Genomic DNA, 21845 nt, shown 5'->3' on the forward strand with positions numbered 1-21845 from the left:
CCCTTTGGAACGCAATGGATAAGGATTACGCCCTCACTGTCCCAGAACATGGACACCATCATGTTTTCAGCACTGGCGGTTACCCGAAATTTTTTTGGTGGCGGTGAATCTGTGTGCTTCCATTAAGCTGACTGGCGCTTTGTTTCTGGATTGAAAAATGGCATTCACGTCTCATCCATTGTCACAACCGACGAAAAGAAAGTCCCATTCATGCTGTCGTTGCGCGTCAACATTTCTGGCAACATGCCACACGGGCAGCCATGTGGTCGTCCGTCAGCATTTGTGGCACCCACCTGGATGACACTTTTCGCATTTTCAGGTCGTCATACAGGATTGTGTGCACAGAACCCACAGAAATGCCAAATCTGGAGGTGATCTGTTCAACAGTCATTCGTCGATTCCCCAAAACAATTCTCTCCACTTTCTCGATCATTTCGTCAGACCGGCTTGTGCGAGCCCGAGGTTGTTTTGGTTTGTTGTCACACAATGTTCTGCCTTCATTAAACTGTCGCAGCCACAAACGCATTTTCGACACATCCATAACTCCATCACCACATGTCTCCTTCAACTGTCGTTGAATTTCAATTGGTTTCACACCACGCAAATTCAGAAGACGAATGATTGCACGCTTATCAAGTAAGGAAAACGTCGCCATTTTAAGTATTTAAAACAGTTCTCATTCTCGCCGCTGGCGGTAAAATTCCATCTGCCGTACGGTGCTGCCATCTCTGGGACGTATTGACAATGAACGTGGCCTCATTTTAAAACAATGCGCATGTTTCTATCTCTTTCCAGTCCGGATAAGCAAAACTAGAATACACTGATCTAAACTATATGCTATGTACCAGCGCGAGATTTATCCTTAGTGGCGATACTTGATGGTCTTACGGCGGGAAAATTTCACTAGGTAGCCACCTTACACAAGGATATGCAGCAACATTGACTCAAAAACAAAAATCTACAGTAATTTGCCAACCATGGATCATCCTCGTCTACCTACAGGTTTTATGATGCATACACGCACGACCATAACTATTTTACGGACTTTCAGACTTGGATTTGGTTAGAAATACATATGTTGTGATATGTCTTGTCTATAGTAAGTATTGTAATTTATTTTTATTCAAGCTTAGGTAAATGCAAATTGGACATTATGACAGTACAGCTGTCTGTTTTGGAATGTAATAGAACTTTCGTTTTTCTGTGTCTTACGTACTATGGCATAATGTATTTCATTTATATGGCTACAGACTTTTGTATTACTTAATTGTTTTCTCATTTTGGAATATAAAATGTGTTCATCTTTCCTGGCGCGCCAACCACGATCTTTATGGATTCTGACTTGCCATCGTCGGGAGTCGGTGATGCTATGTGTGAAGTGTGTCTTTCACAACATCGAGTAAAAGCTGATTGTAGCTATCAGTTTACATGGCTTGTGGCTACAGGTTACACGTATTGTAACGTGCTCATGCAATGGCAATGTCACAGTTTCTTTAGGTGCCCTTAGGTGTGGAATGGAAATTTGAATTATGTGTCACATATAATGTGACACATCATGTGTGTGCGTCTGTAACAAGATTTTACTCTTTCTTGTGTCTTCTTACAAAGTATGTACTATTGTTATAAGGTGTTCCACGTTGATATGTTTTATTTTAGGTGCTTGATAATGAGATATCTGGCGAAACACGTCGATAGCACAGTCAATAAATAGTAGACCATGTTTTTCTTCAAAAACTGATTTATTTATGCGCGCTCTGAAATACTAGGAAACAATTTGGTTAACATCATCAATAAGGACGAAACCTATCGATATTGTCAGACAAAACAATGGATACACCAGCCCCAGAACAATTTTCTCTTCTTGTACCTTATTAAGATCGTGCTACTAATATCGCAAGAGAAAATGTTCTTGAATTTACACTGTTAAAAACAGTGGATGCAAACAAATTTCCTACTCAGTAATATCTATTTCATGTGCTTAGGTTTCAAATCTAGAGAAAGTCGTAGGGCAGCAGTTCGATATTTTCCCTGACTGACATGAAAGACGGCAGGGAGACACCTTAGACCTCGAACTCTCGGAACCGCCCGCAACAATTCTTAGACCAAAGCACGATCGTAAAAGCAACAGTGGTCTGTGTTATTTCGATGCAAAAGTCCGCACTTGTCCACTAGCGCCATGAGACAGTGGCGTGTTGTAGCTGTACTAACAAGTGCTCGATTTGAGTGAATGGTGTTAGCTGCAGTACGAATGTGTTTCTTGGAGTGTTCACATGCGGACTACTATGTGAACTGTGTACAGTGATATTATGAAGAGAATTAACCCTACGAATATCTTCCTAATAATGAGGACAAAGTTGTGACCTGCTGAATATGGAAATGAAACTGGAGTCGAAGATAGTGTTCACGGATACATTATACGACATAATAAGTCAAAAATGTAATGGGGACGACACAAAAATACATGAGTTTCCGCTCTACAGATAGTCTTATTTTGAAGGACAACAATAACCTTAACCTAAAGATGGCTGTGCAAGTAGTAGATGACGTTCATCTCTAGAGCAACGGGAACTGTCCAGTCAAAGTAAGTACGAACTATCTCTACCCAAACAGTCAAGCCCCTGTGTGTTAGCAGATACTCATGACAGCGCTCTAAAGAACATTTATGAAGACTATTACAGTCGAGGCTTCAGTTCCTACAGCAAACTAGGGAGGTGCTATGACCGTATTAAAAGTAAATCAAATTGCAGAGTAATTCTTAATTATGTGTCTAGCAAGGAAGTAGACTGTCGCAATTACTAACTATAAAAGAGGATGTAATATCGCAGTTTGATAGATTAAGGGTCGCTACAGCAAACTAGGGAGGTGCTATGAGCGTATTAAAAGTAAATCAAATTGCAGAGTAATTCTTAATTATGTGTCTAGCAAGGAAACAGACTGTCGCAATTACTAACTATAAAAGAGGATGTAATATCGCAATTTGATAGATTAAGGGTCGCTACTGATATCTGGTTCACTTTTGGCATCTGCAAATGTGAGCACTAGAAGCGGCTAAAATGTTTGGCTTCGACAATTTCAAAATTTCGTTTTCTTCTGTCGACAGTTTTAAGGCTGAAATGACATTTTATCCAAGCATATTACTACATTTGTCACACTTAAGGACACGGAAGACGATAATAGTATCAGAAAGCACGAAAGATTTTTGAGTAAGTGATCTTGTTTATGACAGAGCAGAGAAAGGAAATGTTTCGGACAGTGATCAGAGCCAATTCCAGTATGAAATGTCTTCATCATCAAAACACTGTCTCACAGACAAGAGTAAACTACAGCTAGTGTGTTGTAATATGTTCATAACTCTACCCACGACTTTACAATTGATGAGGCTTTCTCAATTAGAGACAGACTAGCAAGGAAGTTTTTCACCTCTTTTCAAAAGGCACAAGGTACTTTCAGTCCAAATATTTCAAAGAAACTTGAAACAACCTGCCGATGACACATTAACATGGAGGCAAGCAAAAATGGAGAAATTACTAAGGAACTTTAGAAACGTTCCCTACTTTAAGTCCTTGTAGAATAAGTATCAAGTGAAAGGAGCCTATTGCTGTGTGATCCCTGGTCATATCATATAGCTTGCACCCTTCTAGACGCAAGTTTTCGAAACAGAGATGTTATGTTAGAGACATTGTCACCGAAAACAACAAAATATTGCCAACACGTTGTTGTTTATTTCTTTTGGCAACATAAGCTCTACGCAGAAGGGCTGCTAATTTTGTAAAACTACAGTGTGCCCAACCACAAGTGAAGATAGGATCATTATTTCATCATCAAACTCAATCAATTTTCTGCAGCAAATTATTAAAAAAAAAGGTTCAAATGGCTCTGAGCACTATACGATTTAACTTCAGATGTCATCAGTCGCCTATAACATAGAACAAATTAAACCTAACTAACCTAAAGACATCACACACATTCATGCCCGAGACAGGATTCGAACCTGCGACCGTAGCGATTGCTCAGCTCCAGACTGTAGCCCCTAGAACCACACGGCCACTCCAGCCGGCCAGCAAATTAAAAGCCTATATTTCAGTATGCTTGGCGAAAGGCAGGATATAAGAGTAAAATGCAACTAGTGCGCCGTCTGATAAGGGACTGCTTGAATGTGAAAGTGATTTTGAATATAGAAACGTGGCATTAGTGACGTGTGGAAATTGTTCCCTCCCGCTTTGTTTTAGCCACTTCATCGAAATCTCGAATCACCATTCTGACGACTAACATAAGTACTATCACGTGTGTACGAGATGTATGTTATGCTCCTATGGTATTAATACCTCGTTACTTTGTTTATCCATATTAAAATGTCAGTTGTGGTAGGATGTAACATTTTGACAAAGATCACTGTTTTTTTATGATCGAGTGTTATTCTAACCGTGGTTTCGTGTCGTTCCGAGCTTTCGATGTCGAAGGTGTCCCTTGCAAGTACGCAAACTTGGCAAACATCGTAGTCGCGATGGAGTATCCAGCCACATGTAGCGTGGCGTTCCCAGAACAGTACAGCCTGGCTGGCCGCTAGAGCTGACATTTCCACTGTTCACTAAACTGTGAGATGCGAGCAGAGTGCAGATTGGATGGCCGCCGTGTTGCCACGCCTGGGCGGTTATGATGGCTCCAGGGCGCAGGGGGCTTTGCGTCGGCGACGCGGTGGAATGCGCCTGGCGGAGCCGCCACCCGCGACACACACCCGGCCCGCTGCGCGGGGCGTGGCCTCCTGATGACGTCAGCAGCCCACGCCGTGGCCGCAGGAGCCACGAGCCCGTAAATCACACCCCGGCTATAAATTAATTCCGGCGCAAAAACCACGCAAAATTGCCGCCTCGGCATAATCTGCACGCTTTGCAGTTTTCCTTCGTTAAAAGCTGGTGAGAGACAAGCAGGACATTCCGTATATTGCTTACGTTCTTATTACCAGTACAGTACGTGTTTTCATTTTTAGGGATTTATAACAAGGCCGCAAGGGCACTTGCAGTGAGTTATTTGTTAACGGATTTCAATCTTATTCAGTCCTCGTCATATCATATCACACTTCCCCTGATGCAGCCTTAAATTCCCAGTCACAATATTACCCGTGTTGTTTGTTTTTGTGGTCGGTTAGCGACTCCCTTGAGGGAAGTAAAATATGTATATTCATCTCCACAGTTGTTTTCCGACTTTTTCTCTACGTTGGCGTAGTACTACGGAAGTACTGTAAATTGATTTTTCTTATGTTTTGCTTACATTATCAAATGCTACATTGGAACTACATTTGCAGCATTTATTTCAAAAATTCAAACACCTTTTTTCTTGTGATAGTGTATTTTATTTATTCCAGAGGCATTTCACCTTTTACGTCATGACATCTTCAGTTGGTTTGATATGAAACAGTACAGATCTATTTTCTTATGTAATGCTTCTATATCACAAAGCAGTTCATGGTACAATTTTTATGTAACTACAGTTCCTTGCAAAAAAAAAAAAAAAAAAGAAAACAACCTGAAGAACTCAGGACACAATACAAGTACGGGTGTCAACTTAACTTTTGTACACGTATACATTATCAATAGATATGTAAATGAATAGAGTTGCAAACCCATGTGACAGGTAGAACAGACACCAGAGAGCATTAGTGTTATACGTCTTTAGTGTTGTTACCAGGCCTGGTAGTTTTTAGAACTGTCGTGAAAGGCGTCAGATGTTGAGTGATTATTGCGAGAGAGACGGAGATGCAGCGTACTAGAGTGAGAGAGCGTTGTTAGTACCTGACAGAGATTGTTGGGGTCTAATTTGGCTTTCTCGTCGAATCGTGCCATAACTTGATTTGTGACGCATTCGAATGTGAAAGTGGCCTGCATGGGAACATTATAAGAGGCATACTTGTTAAGTTTCTGGTCGACCATGTCTGACCACCACAAGGGAGGATCGGTGCAATGTGAATAAAGCACTCCACAGTCCCTTCACATATGCGCCTGCCATCCTACAAATAATGGGCTTCATGCAACATTGTGTGTCATCCCTCGCCATTAGTAGGAGACTAGCATGGTATTACACTACTGGCCATTAAAATTGCTACACCACGAAGATAACGTACTACAGACGCTAAATTTCACAGACAGGAAGATGATTCTGTGACATGCAAATGATTAGCTTTTCAGAGCATTCACACAAAGTTGGTGCCGTTGGCGACACCTACAACGTGCTGACATGAGGAAAGTTTCGAATCGATTTTTCATACACAAACAGCAGTTGACCGGCGTTGCCTGGCGAAACGTTGTTGTGATGCCTCGTGTAAGAGGGGGAAAAGCGTACCATCACGTTTCCGACTTTGATAAAGGTCGTATTGCAGCCTATCGCTATTGCTTTTTATCGTATCGCGACATTGCGGCTCGCGTTAGTCGAGTTCCCATTAGTGTTATCAGAATAGGGAATCGGTGGGTTCAGGAGGGTAATACAGAACGCCGTGCTGGATCCCAACGGCCTCGTATCACCAGCAGTCTCGATGACAGGCATCTTATCCGCATGGCCGTAACGGATCGTGCAAACACGTCTCGATCCCTGAGTCAACAGGTGAGGACGTTTTAAAGACAACAACCATCTGCACGAACAGTTAGACGAGGTTTGCAGCAGCATGGACTACCAGCTCGGAGACCATGGCTGCGGTTACCCTTGACGCTGCATCACAGACAGCAGCGCCTGCGATGGTGTACTCAACGACGATCCTGGGTGCACGAATGGCAAAACGTCATTTTTTCGGTACTGTTTACAGCATCATGATGGTCGCATCCGTGTTTGGCGACATCGCGGTGAACTCACATTGTAAGCGTGTATTCGTCATCGCCTTACTGGCGTATCACCAGGCTTGATGGTGTGGGGTACCATTGGTTAGACGTCTCGGTCACCTCTTGTTCGCATTGACGGCACTTTGAACAGTGGACGTTACATTTAAGATGTGTTACGACCCGTGGCTCTGCCCTTCATTCGATCCCTGCGAAAGCCTACATTTCAGCATGATAATGCACGACCGCATGTTGCAGGTCCTGTGCGGGCCTTTCTGGATACATAAAATATTCAACTGCTGCCCTGGCCAGCACATTCTCCAGATCTCTCACCAATTGATAAAGTCAGATCAATGGTGGCCAAGAAACTGGCTCGTCACAATACGCCAGTCACTACTCTTGATGAACTGTGGTGTCGTGTTGAAGCTGCATGGGCAGCTGTACCTGTACACGCCATCCAAGCTCTATTTGACTCAACGCCCAGGAGTATCAAGGCCGTTATTACGGCCAGAGGTGGTTGTTCAAGTACTGACTTCTCAGGATCTATGCAACCAAATTGCGTGAAAATGTAATCACATGTCAGTCCTAGTACAATATATTTGTCTAATGAATACCCGTTTATCATCTGCACTTCCTCTAGGTGTAGCAATTTTAATGGCCAGTAGTGTATATTGAGCAAGCAGTAAAGGAAACAAAAGAAAAATTCGGAGTAGGTATTAAAATCCATGGAGAAGAAATAAAAACTTTGAGGTTCGCCGATGACATTGTAATTCTGTCAGAGACACCAATGGACTTGGAAGAGCAGTTGAACGGAATGGATGGTGTCTTGAAGGGAGGATATAAGATGAACATCAACAAAAACAAAAGGAGGATAATGGAATGTAGTCGAATTAAGTCGAGTGATGTTGAGGGTATTAGATTAGGAAATGAGACACTTAAAGTAGTAAAGGAGTTTTGCTATTTGGGGAGCAAAATAACTGATGATGGTCGAAGTAGAGAGGATATAAAATGTAGACTGGCAATGGCAAGGAAAGCGTTTCTGAAGAAGAGAAATTTGTTAACATCGAGTATAGTTTTAAGTGTCAGGAAGTCATTTCTGAAAGTATTTGTATGGAGTGTAGCCATGTATGGAAGTGTAACATGGACGGTAAATAGTTTGGACAAGAAGAGAATAGAAGCTTTCGAAATGTGGTGCTACAGAAGAATGCTGAAAATTAGATGGGTAGATCACATAACTAATGAGGAAGTATTGAATAGGATTGGGGAGAAGAGAAGTTTGTGGCACAACTTGACCAGAAGAAGGGATCGGTTGGTAGGACATGTTCTGAGGCATCAAGGGATCACCAATTTAGTATTGGAGGGCAGCGTGGAGGGTAAAAATCGTAGGGGGAGACCAAGAGATGAATACACTAAGCAGATTCAGAAGGATGTAGGTTGCAGTAGGTACTGGGAGATGAAGAAGCTTGCACAGGATAGAGTAGCATGGAGAGCTGCATCAAACCAGTCTCAGGACTGATGACCACAACAACAACAACAACAACAGTGTATTAAAGAAACTGGTACACCTGCCCAACATCGTGTATTGCCGCCGCGAGCACGTAGAAGTGCTGCAACACGACGTGGCGTGGACTCGACTAATGTCTGAAGTAGTGTTGGAGGGGAATGACACCATGAATCCTTGTGTCCATAAATCAGTAAGAGTACGACGGGGTGGAGATTTCTTCTGGATAACACGTTGTAAGGCATCCCAGATATGCTCAATAATGTTCATGTTTGGAAGTTTGGTGGCCAGCGGAAATGTTTAAATTCAGAAGAGTGTCCATAAAGCCACTCTGTAGCAATTCTGGACGTGTGGGGTGTCGCATTGTCCTGTTGGAATTGCCCAAGTTCGCCGGAATGCACGATTGACATGAATGTATGCAGGTGGTCAGACAGGATGCTTACTTATGTGTCTCCCGTCAGAGTCGTATTAGACGTATCAGAAGTCCCAGTCACTCCAGTTGCACACGCCCTACACCATTACAGAGGCTTCACCGGCTTGAACAGTCCCCTGGTAAGATATGGGGTCCATGGTTTCATGAGGCTGTCTCGATACCCGTTCGCGTCCATCCGCTCAATACAATTTGAAACGAGACTCGTCCGACCAGACAACATCTTTCGAGTCATCAACAGTCCAATGTCAGTGTTCACTGACCCCAGGCGGGGCGTAAAGCTTTGTGTCGTGCAGTCGTCAAGGATATAAGTGTGGGCCCTCGCCTCCGAAAGCGCATATCGATGATGTTTCGTTAAATAGTTCGGAAGCTGACACTTGTTGATGGCCCAGCATTGAAATCTGGAACAATTTGCACGAAGGGCTGCACTTCTGTCACGTTGAACGATTCTCTTCAGTCGTGGTTGGTCCCGTTCTTCCAGTATCTTTTTCCGGCCGCAGCGACGTCGGAGATTTGATGTTTTACATTATTCCTGGTATTCACTGTAAGCTCTTGAAATGGTCGTGCGGAAAAATCCCCGCTTCATCGCTACCTCAGAGATGCTGTGTCCCATCGCTCGTGCGCCGACTATAACACCAAGTTCAAACTCATTCAAATCTTGATAAACTGCCAATGTAGCAGCAGTGGCCTATCTAGCAACTGGGTCAAACACTTGTTGTCTTATAAAGGCGTTGGCGACCGCATCGCCATATTCTTTCTGTTTACACACCTCTGTATCTGAATACGCATACCTATTCCAGTTTCTTTGGTGCTGCAGTGTAGTTCGACTTACGGCACCAAGTCTGATTGCAGTAAACTGAAATCTATTGTCATGCCGTTTACTCACTTTGTTCGAGTACTAATACCAAAATCACACAAAATCCCTGCTCATATACTTCTGATAGTCGGCACAGTTCCTCATAGTTAACGTTAGATCCTCTGTAACAGTTGTGTTACTAAATGTGACACTTCTCTCACTCAATGTAACTGGGTTTTCTCTTTTGATGCTGTCAATTGTCAGGATGAGCATTCTAAAGCATTCTGTCAGGGTGAAAAAATAAATTAACTTTTCTCTCTTAACAACATGTGGGCAGGGTGGGTTCTTCCTTGGCTCGGGTATGAGGTCGAATGAAACATCAATTTTACATAAGATAACTTTTATTGAAGATTTGTACAACTGTATCTTACGGGATGTTCTGGTTCGGAGAGCGGCAGCTGTGTCGTTTGCGTAGCCTTCTGCTGCGGCAGCGGCGGCGGCGGCGGCGGCGGCGTCTGATTACGCGTAGCGGTGTGTATCTCGTGTCGCCGTCTCGCCCAGCTGACCGGAGACGCGCAGCGCGAGGTGGCCCGTTTAATTATTGCGAGCGACGTCGTGCATCGGATGGTGATACCTTGAATGTGGCGTCCCAGTGTTTCCCTTCTCTAAGCGGCCGCGTGTGTTGTGCGTCGGCCAGCAGAGCGGCGCGGCGGGGGAAGGCCAGTGTCCCGGACTCGAACCACGGACTCCCGCTTGCCAGTCTTCGGCTGTCAGGTCTTCATCCCAGCTCACAGGTGACTGCTGAAGTGAGGCCGTCTCCTTCCCGTCCTCACGAGTCACGCGGGTATGTAAAATCAGACTTCAAAATACCTTTTAACTTCTGTCTTCTGGCGCCGAGGCTGCTGCTTGCTATTCCATTACAGCGGCGGACTTGGTGCGTCTGTGCATGATGTAGTCTCTTCTTGCATGACGGTCTTCAGCACCGAAACTAACTTAAAACAACTGCTACGCTTCTTCACTTCTTTTTCTTCTTCGTCGCTCGTCTCCGTCTTCGCCTTCGTCTTCCTCTCGTCTTCATCTGTCGGGCCCACTGCGTCTCGCGTATTTATTCACTTCAGTTTACTGGAGGTGAACGACTTCACGGCAATTGCCTCTTCTGTCACGTTGAAAAGATTCTCGAAGATTCTTCTTAACGTCGGTCATTGGCTCTTGGAATGTAGGCGAGGGCCTTTGCTCACATGCGACAACTGAGAAACACGTGAGCCGGTCGGGCGATGCCCTGACGGCTGAATCGACAGCGCCCGCTTATGTGGAACTTGCTGACTTCACGGTCATTGTCTCTGCTGTTCCGCCCGCTGAATGCCAGTATGTAACTCTCTAAACTAAACCAAGTTTTTCATTTATATTCTAATTCCTACTTCACTTTGATTTCACTAATTTATTTACTTAAGTACCACTCAACACATCCTAACGTTGCTACTAACGAATTTTATGAGTTTTTTTCAGTGGAGGCTGGCTATTGAACTCTCGACAAGGCATGCGAGCCAGTACGAGCACTATAAATATTTAGTTACACGGCTTACGTTTCCCTCTGAATTAGAATGTTCACTGAACTAGGATCAAAACTATGTTAGATGGTTTCGTGGCCGTCGTGACGCTGCTGTTTGTTACCTTGCCACACGAGTGTAGAAGTCACACATTTCATTCTTTAAATCAATTATGCTGACAATGTTGAAACTGCTGTAAAACACACAAATTTTGTGGTGTACGGTTTCACCGTGTTTCGCCAGTCTGGTACTTTTTTTTTTTTCAGACCACGTCTCCGGCACCACGTGTGGCATCCACCGTCAAGCTCACGCTAGACTCTAGCAATTACGCCACATTCCGTGTTATTGGCTATTGGGAGACGTGACTGTCGATACTGTGGTGGGGTCGATAACGATGTTGCAGAATGCTTACGCAACCAAACTCTGGCTGCGGTCAGAACTGATTATTAATTATTGTCAGCTCTGAGTTAGCACATTTATTTGTCTCCGTACTACAGTTTAACTATAAAAAGGAGGCAAGTAGAGGCCGAATTTATTACTTGGAGCATCTGAGAAATATTTGACGGGTGCGCTTTATATTAAACTACGCAAACTCCGTCCACAGGCCCTTACGAGCGCCTTGATACCGAGCGAACCCCGTGTTGTCCTTTGCCGATGACGTCATCGGATGAGATATGGAGGAGCGTGGATTTAGCACACCGCTCTCCCAGCCTTCCTTTCAGAAAAATCATTTCAGTTTTCTTATTCCTTGGTTATTTCGAAATCACATAATCAAGATTTTACCGATAATTTGTGTCTGACATAAGCTTCATAAAATACTAAGCCCTTCAGAGAGATTCATACGATTTCAATACTCTATATACAGGGTGATTCAAAAATAATACCACAACTTTAAAAATGTGTATTTAATGAAAGAAACATAATATAACCTTCTGTTATACATCATTACAAAGAGTATTTAAAAAGCTTTTTTTTCACTCAAAAACAAGTTCAGAGATGTTCAATATGGCCCCCTCCAGACACTCGAGCAATATCAACCCGATACTCCAACTCGTCCCACACTCTCTGTAGCATATCAGGCATAACAGTTTGGATAGCTGCTGTTATTTCTCGTTTCAAATCATCAATGTGGCTGGGAGAGGTGGCTGAAACACCATATCCTTAACATACCCCCATAAGAAAAAATCGCAGGGGGTAAGATCAGGGCTTCTTGGAGGCCAGTGATGAAGTGCTCTGTCACGGGCTGCCTGGCGGCCGATCCATCGCCTCGGGTAGTTGACGTTCCGGTAGTTACGGACAGATAAGTGCCAATGTGGTGGTGCAGCTCTCTGCTAGCTCTGCGAGTCGATTTTCCTGGGCTGCGAACAAATGCTTGCTGGATGCCTGCTACATTTTCATCACTCGTTCTCGGCCGTCCAGAGCTTTTCCCTTTGCACAAACACCCATTCTCTGTAAACTGTTTATACCAACGTTTAATACACCACCTATCAGGAGGTTTAACACCATACTTCGTTCGAAATGCACGCTGAACAACTGTCGTCGATTCACTTCTGCCGTACTCAATAACACAAAAAGCTTTCTGTTGAGCGGTCGCCATCTTAGCATCAACTGACGCTGACGCCTAGTCAACAGCGCCTCAAGCGAACAAATGTACAACTAAATGAAACTTTATAGCTCCCTTAATTCGCCGACAGATAGTGCTTTGCTCTGCCTTTTGTCGTCGCAGAGTTTTAAATTCCTAAAGTTGTGGTATTCTTTTTGAATCACCCTGTATTTTACATTAATGAAGGCAAAAACCGAAAGCAAGTTTTAACTTAAAAATGGTTCTAATGGCTCTGAGCACTATGGGACTTAACATCTGAGGTCATCAGTCCCCTAGAACTTAGAACTACTTAAACCTAACTAACCTAAGGACATCACACACATCCATGCCCGAGGCAGGATTCGAACCTGCGACCGTAGCGGTCGCGCGGTTCCAGACTAAAAGCGCCTAGAACTTCTCAAACCACACCGTGCGGCTTTTAACTTAAAAACTATAACCAAAAGTTTACCTTGGCTCTGTATGTAAGTTACTGTTCGTTGTGGTTGCCGGCAGTTGTCTCCTTGAAGGAGCTACATTAGTCGCTTGTTCCCTACGCAGTGTGCACATATTCTATATGAGGATAACACCGTAACAAAAGGTTTACGTTCTCCGTTTCAGCGGGTGAGTTCTGACCTGAGTTTCTACTGGCGTATAGAACTTTCAAATAACTTCCGGGAATTCAGCCAGGTAACACTTTCAGCGACCGCCGATATTTCGGCGGGAGAACACCCCGCCATTTTCAAGGCAAACTGCAACGGACAGGCTGCGTACATGCAAATTTAATACCTCGGTTCTCGGACCGAAGCAGGAAAGATAACACACACACACACACTGAACACTAGTGCCACCAAAGATGACCAAAGTCAGAGCTATCGATAGTGAGACTATGAATTCGCAGGTGAGGCAGCATTGACTCTGTTCCTCTGTTTTTTGACAAGGGAGAGAGCCGGATTCCAAACAGAGTAACCCTTTGTTGCCTGACGGTACTTAAAAGTACCAGTAAGTTTTGACTCTCATTATTTTCTTGTGGTGCAGTTTCGTGATCTGAGAGCCTGCCGGTACGTAACAGTAACTCTGCTCTACTGTTTCAGAGATGTTATTGTGCAATATATAGACCTCTCTGGCGGTCAGGGATTGAAATTGTTATTCGCGCGCTGCTGTGAAAACAGAAGATTGTATGTGCTTGTTTCCATGGTGTTGCCCTGAATTTGTGCGCAATTTATTGAAACTTCCGTTGAGCTTTCCATTGTAAGTACTTACCTTCTTTGTTTTTTTGTAATGGTTTGAAGCATTACGTTACAAGTGAGTGAGATAAAGTGGAAAATATGAAGCAGACTTATTAGTACCGCCAGGTTGTGCGAACACTTTATTGTAGCAACAGTGCTTTACCTCCACTTTTTCTCACACAGATGGACGAAAATCGTAAATCTGGTGGCTACTTTCGACCTTTGAGTGATGCAGAGATTGAAGCAATTTTGTATGAGGACATTCCCTCTGATATTTCAGAGGATACTGACATCGAAGATGATGACGAGAATATTAATAATTTTGACAAAGCTTTTCCGTGCAATTTGCAAGAGGCAGAATTTGAAACAAACTCCACTTGTTCGGATAATGATGCCTCAGAGAGTTCTTTGCCGTTTACATCTTCACCTCAATGTGAATATTGGACAAAGAGAATGTGGAGAGACAAACACATTGAAACAAGGAACTGTGAATACAGATATAGTGAAGGTATCTTCTTACACTTAGATTATCATAAATTCTTTTTCAGCATTAGTCAATTTCTTCTTTTTCATTTCACGAATTACTATAGAATCATGTTCCGTCTGTGACAACTGCAGTACTATTTCCATTCATGTATTCGTTTTGCAGGGCCTATGGAAGAATTATTTCAGGATTGCCTCACAGCTACTGATGTTTTTATTTTCATTTTGAAGCCAATTGTAGAAGACATAATTTTCCAGAGCAATCTTTACGCAACACAGAAGGGAAAAATTTTAAATCTGAAGGAACATGAGCTGTTTGCTTTTTTGGGAATTAATTTATTTATGGGTTACCACAAGCTGCCGTCGTGGAAACACTACTGGTCTGCGTGTGATGACCTTGGTATTTCTATTGTAAGGCGATGCATGAGTAGGGACAGGTTTGATTTTATTTTGAGTAATTTACATCTTAACGACAACACAAAAATTCCAGAAAGAAACACTGACAAAATGTATAAAATACGCCCGCCTCTGACTGCTTTGAATAAGCAATTTATGTCCATATACAGGGTCACTAGAGAACTCAGTATTGATGAATCAATGATTGTCTTCAAGGGAAGAAGTAGCATAAAGCAATATAATCCATTAAAACCAATCAAAAGAGGCTATAAACTATGGGCAATTTGTGATCAAAAAGGATACACACTCAATTTTGAAGTGTATCAAGGTAGAAATGAGACACTGGAGAAGGACTTTGAAGGGTACGGTTTAGGGGAGAGAGTAGTACTGAAATTGTCTAAACCGTATTGGGGTCAGTACAGAAAATTGTACTTTGACAATTTTTTTTTACTTCTATTCCACTTTTGGAGAAATTAAAATCCGTAAATACATTTGCCTGTGGAACAATTAGAACAAACAGGAAAGGTTTGCCAGCGAATTTACCTAAAGAAAAATGTCTAAAGCGTGGGGAATCAAATCACAGAGTGTCATCTTTAGACCTAACAGTATTTCAATGGAGGGACAATAAAGTAGTGTATTTTGCGTCAAACTTCCATGGCACTGAACAGAGCGTAGTGTCAAGAAAACAGAAAGATGGAACTAGTATGACAATACCATGTCCAGCTATTGTATGTGATTACAATAAAAACATGGGTGGTGTGGATCATGCGGACAGATTACGTTCAGCTTATGGTCTTGACAGGCGATCAAAGAAATGGTGGCACCGTCTCTTCTAGGGAGCAATAGAAATTTCTTTTGTCAATGCTTACGTCATTTTCAGTGATCTACATGGGGCACTGCCACTGCTGGAATTCAGGCGTGCTGTGGCACTAGGGCTAATGAATGAACAGCAAGTGCCAAATCTCAAAAATAGAAACTCTGGTAAAGATGAAATAACTCCCCCAAAGAGAAGGAAAGATAACTTTTCTGTTCCTAAGGATGTACGTCTTGGCAACCGAGGAAACCATTTTGTAGTGTTCAGTTGTAAAAGAGGACGATGCGAAATGTGTGCGAAAAATAAAATTCAGTCGAGACCACATTCATAATATAGTACATGTAAAGTGTATTTGTGCTGTATGAGAAAAAGAACTGTTTCCTACAATTTCATGAGGTATCACTAAATATGTGATATGTATATACTGTCAAAAATGTATAGCTAAGTTACTATGTATTGTAAAGTTGCTCTACAAGGTAAATTTATGCGAAATTTAAGAAATCAGAAATATAGTATTTTTGTATAATTTTCTAATGTAAAAATACTTTATATTTACGTGGAATAAAGTACAAGTTATAAAAATTGGAGCATTTTTCTGCGCATGTTGTGATTCTGTCCATCGAGTCTGACGGTACTTCTGAGTACCAGGAGTGAAAAAAGTTGTAAAAAATAAAATAAAATTTCACAAAAAATCCTACCGTCATTTGAGGCCACAATAGCATAAATTCTGCAAAGAAAATGTTAAAAAGTAAATTTTTTCTTATGTCAGGAAACAAAAGGTTAAACAGAAACCTCCATCCCTGTTAACGAGGTTGCTCGCTAATTTAATCTCAACTGCCTCCCTAATGACACTGTCCCAATAGCTGGACGTGCATGCCAATATCTCGGTGCTATTATATAACATGGGGTGACCAGTATCCAAGCAATGTTCGGAAATAGCAGATCTATTTGGCTGCTGTAATCGTGTGTGCCGTTTATGCTCAGTACATCTGTCCTCCACGGTCCTGATAGTTTGACCAATATATGCCATGCCGCAGCTACAAGGAATACGATATACACCCGCCTTACGCAGTCCAAGATCATCCTTAACGGAACTCAAAAGTGCTCTAATTTTAGATGGAGGTCGGAAAACCCATTTCACATCGTATTTCCGCAAAATGCGACCGATCTTATTGGACGTGTTTCCTACGTAAGGCAAGAAGGCAGTAGACTTAGGTGTTGGCTCAGAATTATCATCAATCACCCGATGTGCAGTTGGTCGATAGCACAACGCACGTTCAATCTGTCTATCACTGGAACCATTTTGACGAAATGTAACTTCAAGATGGGACAGCTCAGCTGGCAAAATCTCAGCGTCAGAAACGACATGTGCCCTGTGTACCAAGGTACGAAGTACCCCTTCACGCTGAGCCGAATGGTGACAACTATTAGCTTGTAAGTACAAGTCGGTGTGAGTACGTTTCCTGTAGACTGCATGTCCCAATGATCCATCATCCTTCCTCCTAACCAACACGTCGAGAAAGGGAAGGCAACCATCCTCTTCCACCTCCATCGTAAAACGAATGTTCGGGTGGATCGAGTTCAGATGTTCTAGAAAGACATTCAAATTCTCCCTACCGTGAGGCCAAACAACGAAGGTATCGTCAACGTATCTAAAGAAACAGGCGGGTTTTAAAGGCGCCGACTCCAATGCACGTTCCTCGAAGTCTTCCATAAACAAATTTGCGATCACAGCAGACAACGGACTACCCATCGCAACTCCATCTGTCTGCTCGTAATACTGGTCATTGAATAAAAAGTAAGTGGATGTCAACACATGCCTAAAGAGATTAGTTAAATAAGCACCAAACCTGGCTTCAGTTAACCGCAACAAATCAGACAGAGGAACACGAGTGAAGAGAGAGACCACATCGAAACTCACTGAAAGTGTTACCTGGCTGAATTCCCGGAAGTTATTTGGAAGGTGAGTTCTGTTACAAATGTGTGGCACGATTTAGTCGAGATTTCGGTCCCAACGACCGATCTGCCTCGAGAGGCGTACGCATCTGGTAGTGCACCATTGGTCTATTGGTCTCCCTTATCAACTGATCTCACAGTATATTATCCTTATTTGTGAAAGCTTATGGAAGATTCCATCCATAAACCTCCTTTACAAAGACCTTAGGTGAACATCGACGCCAGATGGAAACAGCAGTGAAAGAAGTCACTCAAAAAATGATAGCAAAAGTGTGGGACGCATTGGCTATCGTTTTGATGTTTGCATGCGTCCATCAGAGACAACGTGGAACGCTTGTGAAAGGTAAATTCCTGAACGCAAATGCCCTTCGAAAGTTGCTGTTACTCTCGTGAATGTTTATATTCATTTAAGCAAGCATACAACACTAACATTTTTCAGTTTCAACAGTTTGTTTTCAGAGAACTAGTAACTTTATTAAATTTCATAAAGCGTTTTTTAACGATTCTTTCAACCCTGCAGTACTTATATTAGGCGACTGGTCTCAAGCCTTACAGGTACATTTTCAAGACTGGCCCACTGAGGCTGCATAAAAAGTACATACTTGTTTGTGAACAGTGAATACAAAACTGTAATTGCAATAAACAGCTCAAACGTAACAGAAATTAATTATTTTAAAAGAAACATATCTACACTGAGTGCCTAATCGTAATGATAAACATCAAAGTGGCAACAAGTGCTTAATAAAATGGATCCAGAATGAATGTCAGAATCCACACGTGCCTCTTAGATTTCGAGAATAATGGCAACATTTGACAGCACAAGAAATATCATGTGCGATTGTGTAATGCAGAATGACCTAGGTCGTTGCCGTAGAGCGAAAACACCCCTTGCACAGCATCACGTGACACTTTACCTACACAACCTCGTATAACCTCCCCATAAAATCCTGATAGTACGCTCCTGCGATGGTTTGACAGTTACATGCATAATTTATTGGAAACACGCTACGCTACTCCCGAAAAATACTAGGCCTCACCTTCATATAGTCAACAGTAGTTTATCCAATGGTTTCGTTGCTTGAGTTACCCCTATGTTTCGAGTTTATAGTGATGCAGTAAACACTTCATTACGGTGAGTGAGTGGCTAAAGAAGTAATCAGGACTGACCTCGCACAGTTGCCACGTTTCCCTCGCTAGCTTAGTTGGGCGGGTATTTTGAATGGGTGTGAGCAGTCGGCAAACTTTGTCAAATTCAAAATGTCGTGCAAGATGTTCGAAACTGTTCCGTAACTAATTTTTACACTTTGCGTTGTCAGCTCGATTTTTGTGAGCAGGGTACCGCAGTGTTCTCTAGCGATTTCCGCTTCTTCAGAGAGAAAAGGTCTGTCGCTATTTTCTTCGGCATTCAGAATTGATCTACCTCACTGGAAGCATTTGCACAACCTTAGTACTGTGACCTATGATCGTGTATTATTGCTGTTAACTTCTACCAATTCAAGGTGGACTGCTGCAATGTTGTTACTCATTGAATTCAAGAAACGAATTTCTAATTATGCTCTACTTCATTAATGGACCTCGCGTTTTTGGCTTGGGTACTATATAAGCTTGCTAATGTACTGATGTGTGGAGATTTCGATTTGTACCTCTATACAAATAAAAATATCTAACCCTCTTTCATGCATGTGAATAACAATACCGATAAAAAATATTTTGTTTTATAGAATGCTGTATATCAAAGCTAAACTTGTTTAGTTAATAACTTAAATATTAACACAGTACCATTCTTTACTTAACGCTAAACACTACTGTGAGCAAAACATACATTCATAAGAAACGCTTACACAGTTTGGTTCTGAGAGAAATAAATTAAACGTAGGCACGAATTACAAATAAAATACAAAAACAATAAATTGCGTAGTGTGATAAGCGGCAAAGCATTCAGCTCACAGTACCGCTTTACATTTCTGCCGCTGGAACTCACTGGAGGTCGTCTGCTACAATTCTTGAGTGTGGGGTAAGTCCGGGATCTTCAGCGACGTCGCGTATCTGATCAAGAACGTCTATACAATCTCCTTTCGAAAATTTACAGGAGAGATTGTATTTCATTTTGTGCGGTAGATTATACACGTATTGTGCAAAGTGACATCCAGTAATCAATTGCAAAAAGGGCCCTGTACCATTTCCGGCTACGGATATTTATCCTGTATTTATTCACATTTTGATCTATTCGATCTGTTCCACCCACGTGCTTTCGATACAAGTATCGAGGGTGGAACCGCTTCAGTATCTTTCATTTTGTGTTAGTTACAGGGCTCACACCACCTGTATTTTATACTGCTGAAACAACGTAGTTGTCATGTCAATTACACAGAAACAGATCGTTTTCCTTTTGTGTGGCAGAATGAATAGTACCTCTTCCATCTTTCTCTTTTTCTCCATCTACTTTGGAAGGGGACAGTTTTGGGGGATACAGTTTTCCCTTATAGTTCCAGTGCTGCATGATTTTTTTTCTCTAAACAAATTTACACATTAAATATTGTAAAAAAGTTAACAAGAATTAAAAACAGGTAATGCGCTCCTGTTGTTGCTTAGCATTAGTTTTATTTAACGCTGAAAATGCGGCATGTGTCCCTGCGATACAAATACTATTGCATAAATTTAAATAAATGACGTGTGACTCTTGGCTTACTGAAGAGTTTTTCAACCGAACGATAAAGTATTTGAATTGTTGTACGTATTCTAAAGTGATGATATTCAGGCTGTACGAAAATTTTTTTAACCGTAGCATTACTCTCGCATTTTCAAATAACATGCAGCACAACCGAAGGGGTGGGGGGGGGGCAGGTTACCTTACAAAAAATTGCGTTAATTATTGTTAACTTTCGTTAACAACATCCATTTCAAAGAGGTACTGATGTCTAAGTAGAACTGATAAACTGAAAATATGTTTTATACAATCTTAATAATACCAAAGCATTTTCCGTAATGTGTACACAGAGGAGCGGTACTTTACGATCACGTCAAAAAATTTTTAAGTGGCGTTGAATTTTTTAAACAAAATACTTTTCAAAGATGTATACATGTGTAAGAATGTAACGTTCTGTTGAGAAAAGTAACCATCACTACTAACAGTTAAATTTTGGGGATGTGTTCTACTGAAAACATTTACGGAATCTAGTACAAGAAATGATTAGAAACAATAATTAATTTTCCTAAAATTTTAGAAATCAGAGTACGTGACTAGATCATAATAATTTCACTTTATTTTACAGGTCCATCTTGATCACATAAGTTTTTACATTTGACTATGACCGGTTTCGGCTACTGCCATCTTCAGATCATAAGATATTCTGATGCGGTATCAACGTCAAACTAAACATGTTGGTACATCAGAATATTTTATTATATGAAGATGGCAGTAGCTGAAACCGGTCACAGTGAAATGTAAAAATTTACGTGATCAAGACGGACCTGTAGAATAAAGTGCCAAAAATATGATCACGGACTCATTTTCAGAGTTTATGCCTTCAGTTGATAATAATTTCGGAAGATGGACATGAAAGACAACCCCCCCCCCTCGCCCCTCTTGGTATTGTGATTATTAAATTCAGTAGTTAGTTGTTTCCAGCAGTCGACTGCATCTCACAACTGCTAACACAAGACTGAAGGAAAAGACGCTCGAGGCTTGGATAAGCATACCAAGATTAGAGTTCATTGTTGTCCAAAAAGTCAGTAGAAATCCAGTCGTAGCGTTACACTGGGCACTAAGGGGTTAAGGGGCTCCGGAAAGGCTCAAAATCATGAAAAGTTCAATTTTTACTTTTTTGCGTTTTCCTAATCTGCAGACTATTACCTTTTAATAGATATATAATTTATTCAATTCCGAAGACTACAACTATTTTTAATTTTTTTTGAAATGTGTTCTACATGGGCGTGACCCACTGTGACGCTGTTAAACTGCTGTCAAATGGTGTTATTATTAACGTCCGTGTTCATCAGGTACATTTTAGTGATGTGAGATAAAGTATCTGTTGTGGCTAACCTGTAATGGTTCAATATATATCGCTGGTGTGATTGTCGATTGTTTCATGTTTATTTACTCTGTCGTTATCTCGAAAATATTCGTAATTAATTCTGTTTCTTGAGTCTCTGTTTTGTTGAAGTATAATCATGAGTAAAAGTAATGTTGCTGTTGCGACTTTCAATGATGGCAACATTGTAAGGTGCAAGGTATTTAGAAATATGGGAATGAAGATAGGTTCTAACATGGTTCTAGCGATGCTTGCTTTAGACAAGGAACGCCTTCGGGAT

The 21845-nt window shown here is 41.8% G+C and overlaps 1 protein-coding gene across 1 annotated transcript; it reads left to right on the plus strand.

Annotated features, from left to right (window-relative positions):
* Window positions 1–14253: 14253 nt before the first annotated feature.
* On the plus strand, window positions 14254–15241 carry LOC126175575 (piggyBac transposable element-derived protein 3-like). Its single transcript, XM_049922433.1, has 2 exons — window positions 14254–14393; window positions 14535–15241. The coding sequence occupies exons 1-2, from the start codon at window positions 14339–14341 to the stop codon at window positions 15239–15241; spliced, it is 762 nt and encodes a 253-aa protein (XP_049778390.1). The 5' UTR covers window positions 14254–14338.
* Window positions 15242–21845: the final 6604 nt, after the last annotated feature.

The sequence above is a fragment of the Schistocerca cancellata genome, chromosome 3 (genome assembly GCF_023864275.1).
Source record: "Schistocerca cancellata isolate TAMUIC-IGC-003103 chromosome 3, iqSchCanc2.1, whole genome shotgun sequence".
NCBI classification, from domain to species: domain Eukaryota; kingdom Metazoa; phylum Arthropoda; class Insecta; order Orthoptera; family Acrididae; genus Schistocerca; species Schistocerca cancellata.

Coding starts and splice junctions, on each gene's coding strand:
- LOC126175575 (XM_049922433.1), top strand. CDS start 14,339: ATGTGGAGAGACAAACACATTGAAACAAGGAACTGTGAATACAGATAT. Junction 14,394..14,534: donor TGAATACAGATATAGTGAAG/GTATCTTCTTAC, acceptor TTCGTTTTGCAG/GGCCTATGGAAGAATTATTT.